This window comes from Schistocerca americana, chromosome 4, assembly GCF_021461395.2.
Source record: "Schistocerca americana isolate TAMUIC-IGC-003095 chromosome 4, iqSchAmer2.1, whole genome shotgun sequence".
NCBI classification, from domain to species: domain Eukaryota; kingdom Metazoa; phylum Arthropoda; class Insecta; order Orthoptera; family Acrididae; genus Schistocerca; species Schistocerca americana.
The window spans coordinates 818,371,521-818,376,348 of record NC_060122.1 but is presented as its reverse complement, the minus strand read 5'-3'; the positions used below and the strand labels follow the sequence as shown (position 1 = coordinate 818,376,348).

The following is a 4,828-nucleotide window of genomic DNA, read 5'->3' as shown; positions in this document are numbered from 1 at the left end:
ACCTTCCTACTTCAACCACCTGAAATAAATTATCACTCAAACTGACATTACTACTGTCTGTCATAATACAAAAAGGAAGAGACAAATCCAGTCTGAACAATATCTGACTTTGACACAACTGTCCTTTGATCTCACCAAAAGCATCCTGACATTCATGATTCTAATCCCAAACAGTATTCTTCTTCAGAAGTTCACACAGACATGAAGCATTCAAAGCTTGGTTGCTAGAAAATTTTCTATAAAATCCAGTTAACCCAAAAATTGATTTAAGCTGTTTTTTGTTGTAAGGAGTAGGAAAATTAACAATAGCAATAGCATCAAGTTTCTCTTTATCAGGTGCAATTTCTTTCTCACATATAATGTGTCCTAAAAATTTTACTTCATCCACATCAAATTTCATACCACCTGATTCTAGTTTTGGAAACAGAGCTCCTAACGTATCCAAATCTTGTCCCAAGTCTTTTCAGTGGCCAGAATGTCATAAACATACACAATTAATTTTGATTTCACTTCACTTCCCAAGACAGAATCCTGAACTCTTATGAATTCAGCTGTGGATACATTTAACCCAAATGGCACCACACAGTATTGAAAAATGCTGTATACATTCTAGAATTAATTTCAAGTGGGATTTGGTGAAATACAGAGGTCATGTCTAAACTATTTGTGTATTTTACATAATCAAATCTGCACAACAGCTCTTTAATGTTCTCGGGATGGTCATTCTCTCTGATAAGAAATTTATTAAGGTGTCTAGAATCGAAACAATTCACACTCCACCATTTCTCTTATTTACCACAACTAAAAGATTATTGTAAGCACTCCTCAATTACACCCAGTGTCTCCATTTTCTGAATTTCCAAATTGTTCCTTTTGTTGGTCATTAAGAGTTTTAGCTTCGCTCACTTTAGAATCTACTACACTTTCAAAATCCTAATCCTCAGTCTCATCGAAATTTATATCGTCATAAAACATCTGGTACTCATCTTGGTTCAAAATGTTTTGCAAATAGTTAGAACTTTTCCCACAGTTTAAAATACAGAAATTAGTTTTCAGATAGGTATTACTTTTAGATTCCAAAATAAACAATTCTTTAGCACTCCATCCAAAACAAGCCTCAACTTTCACTATCCAATCCATACCGAGAATTATATTTTCTTCCAGACTAGGGATTCAATTTCAATTCAATTTATTGCTCATAACACGTAATTTTGCATGCATGTGGGTTTTCAACTAAGTATAAAGTTTTTACAGCTACAATTTTTTTAGTTTACATTATTTCGTATTACATTTTAATTCATGATAAATTCAAGTTATAAAGGCACTTTTGGATAAACCACTGCTTGAGTCACATTTTCAAAGTATCCCCTGTAAATATCTTAACTTCATTTATTAAAAAGTTATTAAAAACAGCTCTTTGACATAGGGGCTTTTCGCTGTTAAAGTTGATCTTCTGTTAACCATAAGAAAATCTTTTCTATGCCTTGTTTCATAGTTGTGAATATCCATGTTCCTTTTTGCGATCTTAGTGTCTTGTTTCACTAGCGTTATAGTTTCTAGTCTATACATGGCATAAACTGTGAGAATATTGTGTCTAATGAATAGGGATTTGCAAGAAGTTCCTGGTTTTATTTTTGCTATGATCCTCAAGGCTCGATTCTGCAGTATGAAAACGCTTTTCATATTAGTTTGGCATGAACCACCCGACATTACTATTCCATAAGACAAGAAAGGAACACTAATCCATCCATCTGAAACGCCTTAGGTTTTCAGAATCAAGGTATGGTGATAATCTTCTTAATACATACAGACTGGGTGTTATTCTTTTACAGACATAATCAGCTTGCTGCTTCCATGAAAGTCAATCATTTATGCAAAAACACAAGAATTTACTATCTGTACAGGTTTTTGGTAGAATTTCATCAATCACAGTATATTGTCTGTTCAGACCACTTGGTTTAAAATAAATAATGTTAGTTTTTTTCTATGTTTACTTTTAGGTTCTCTCCTTCAAAGTGAGGTCTTGCCTTTTCAGTAAAGTTATGTATCTCTTCAACTAGGCTGGGCTCATTGTATACAAAGCGTACACCAGATGTATCATCTGCATACATAGTGGTCAATTGCTTATTGTCAAGAGAACTTGGGAAATGAATTACATAGCATACCAATAGGACTGGACCTAAAATAGAGCCCTGAGGAACACCAAAATGTATATTCCTTATACTTGACCTTCTCCTATCCAGTATTTCTCCATAATAGTACATAATCTCCATGCACTGCCCTTTAAATATGTTTCTAGCAATTGCATGAGTTTTCCAGTGACGCCACTCTTTGCAATTTTTGATGAGATGGCATCATGATGTACTCTAACAAAAGCCCTTGAGAGGTCCAGGAATACTCCTGTTGCTTGGGATTTTTCATTTATTTTTTCAAGTACATTACGGACAAACTGTAGTGCTGGTGACATGGTAATTCGACGTCGCCTGAAATCATGCTGGAAATCACTTAATATGTCAGCACTGTTGTAATGTTCCAAGATTTTTTAATATTATTTTCTCTATTAGTTTGCTGAAAGTTGAGATTAGTGCAATGCAGTAAGCAGTCACGTTAAAACATCTTGTCTTCTATGTTGTTGTTGTTGTTGTGGTCTTCAGTCCAGAGACTGCTATGATGCAGCTCTCCATGCTACCCTATCCTGTGCAAGCTGCTGCATCTCCCAGTACTTTCTGCAACCTACATCCTTCTGAATCTGCTTAGTGTATTCATCTCTTGGTCTCCCTCTACAATTTTTACCCTCCACGCTGCCCTCCAAAGCTAAATTTGTGAACCCTTGATGCCTCAGAACATGTCCTACTAACCTGTCCCTTCTTTTTGTCAAGTTGAGCCACAAAATCCTCTTCTCCCCAATTCTATTCAATACTTCATCATTAGTTATGTGATCTACCCATCTAATCTTCAGCATTCTTCTGTAGCACCACCATTTTGAAAGCTTCTATTCTCTTCTTGTCCAAATTATTTATCATCCATGTTGCACTTCCATACATGGCTACATTCCATACAAATACTTTCAGAAACGACTTCCTGACACTTAAATCTATACTCGATGTTAACAAATTCCTCTTCTTCAGAAACGCTTTCTTTGTCATTGCCAGTCTACATTTTATATCCTCTCTACTTCGACCATCATCAGTTATTTTGCTCCCCAAATAGCAAAACTCATTTACTACTTTAAGTGTCTCATTTCCTAATCTAATTCCCTCAGCATCACCCGACTTAATTCGACTACATTCCATTACCCTTGTTTTGCTTTTGTTGATGTTCATCTTATATCCTCCTTTCAAGACACTGTCCATTCCGTTCAACTGCTCTTCCAAGTCCTTTGCGGTCTCTGATAGAATTACAATGTTACCGGTGAACCTCAAAGTTTTTATTTCTTCTCCATGGATTTTAATACCTACTCCAAATTTTTCCTTTGTTTCCTTTACTGCTTGCTCAATATACAGATTGAATAACATCGTGGAGAGGCTACAACCCTGTCTCACTCCCTTCCCAACCACTGCTTCCCTTTCATGCCCCTCGACTCTTATAACTGCCATCTGGTTTCTGTACAAATTGTAAATAGCCTTTCGCTCCCTGTATTTTACCCCTGCCACTTTAAGAATTTGAAAGGGAGTATTCCAGTCAACATAGTCAAAAGCTTTCTCTAAGTCTACAAATGCTAGAAACGTAGGTTTGCCTTTCTTTAATCTTTCTTCTAAGATATGTCATAAGGTCAGTATTGCCTCACGTGTTCCAACCTTTCTACGGAATCCAAACTGATCTTCCCTGAGGTCTGCTTCTACCAGTTTTTCCATTCATCTATAAGGAATTCACGTTAGTATTTTGCAGCTGTGACTTATTAAACTGATAGTTTGGTAATTTTCACATCTGTCAACACCTGCTTTCTTTGGGATTGGAATTATTATATTCTTCTTGAAGTCGGAGGGTATTTCGCCTGTCTCATACATCTTGCTCACCAGATGGTAGAGTTTTGTCAGGACTGGCTCTCCCAAGGCCGTCAGTAGTTCTAATGGAATGTTGTCTACTCCCGGGGCCTTGTTTCGACTCAGGTCTTTCAGTGGAGTTTCGTTTTCTGCCTAGTACCACAGTCATGGACATTTACATTTTTATTAAATTTTGTAATATTACAAATTTGCATGGTTCTAGTATGCAACTTTTGGAAGAGAGGTTTGCAGCTATCAGTTGGCTTTGCCTTATTCATTATTCTTATAGCTCTCTTTTGGGTGAGGAGAATGTTTGGTCTATGTGTAGAGTCTCCCCAGAATGTAATACCATACTGCATTAAACTGTGAAATTGTGCATAGTAGGCTATATGAACAGTTTCTGGGCTTGTGCAGTATGCGAGGATTCATAGGGTATAGCACACTTTGTTTAGCTTACTATTAGTTTTATTTATGCGTGTTTGCCATTTTAGATTATCCTGGGTCCATAGACCTAGAAATCTTGTTTCTCTATTTGGGGATATTTGGGAACTGTGTAATTTCATATCTGGCATAATTTTATTTGTTCTTAGGTGGAAGTTTAAGTAAGTGGTTTTCTTTGTGTTAACTATGAGCTTGTTTTTCTCAAACCAATCACCAAGTTCATATGTATTTCCATTTATGGCCTCTTGGAGTTCATGTTCATTTTTGTTTGTTATGAGGATACTGGTATCATCTTCGAAGAGTGTACTGGTGCTGGCATTGATGTTTGATTGTAGGTTGTTTATGTACAGAAGGAAGAGCGCTGCTCCAAGTATTCAGCCTTGGGGCACACCTTGTGTAATATT

At 36.4% G+C, this 4,828-nt stretch overlaps 1 protein-coding gene across 1 annotated transcript; it reads right to left on the bottom strand.

The window, feature by feature from the left end:
• Positions 1 to 2,218: 2,218 nt before the first annotated feature.
• Positions 2,219 to 4,412, bottom strand: LOC124613826. The gene is made up of 2 exons (XM_047142549.1): positions 4,333 to 4,412; positions 2,219 to 2,519 (listed from the first exon to the last, which is right to left on the bottom strand). Exons 1-2 carry the CDS (start codon positions 4,410 to 4,412, stop codon positions 2,219 to 2,221), a joined length of 381 nt encoding a protein of 126 aa, XP_046998505.1.
• Between the last annotated feature and the right edge of the window lie 416 nt (positions 4,413 to 4,828).

Coding starts and splice junctions, on each gene's coding strand:
- LOC124613826 (XM_047142549.1), bottom strand. CDS start 4,412: ATGAATCCTCGCATACTGCACAAGCCCAGAAACTGTTCATATAGCCTA. Junction 2,520..4,332: donor TCACAGTTTAATGCAGTATG/GTATTACATTCT, acceptor ACATTACAACAG/TGCTGACATATTAAGTGATT.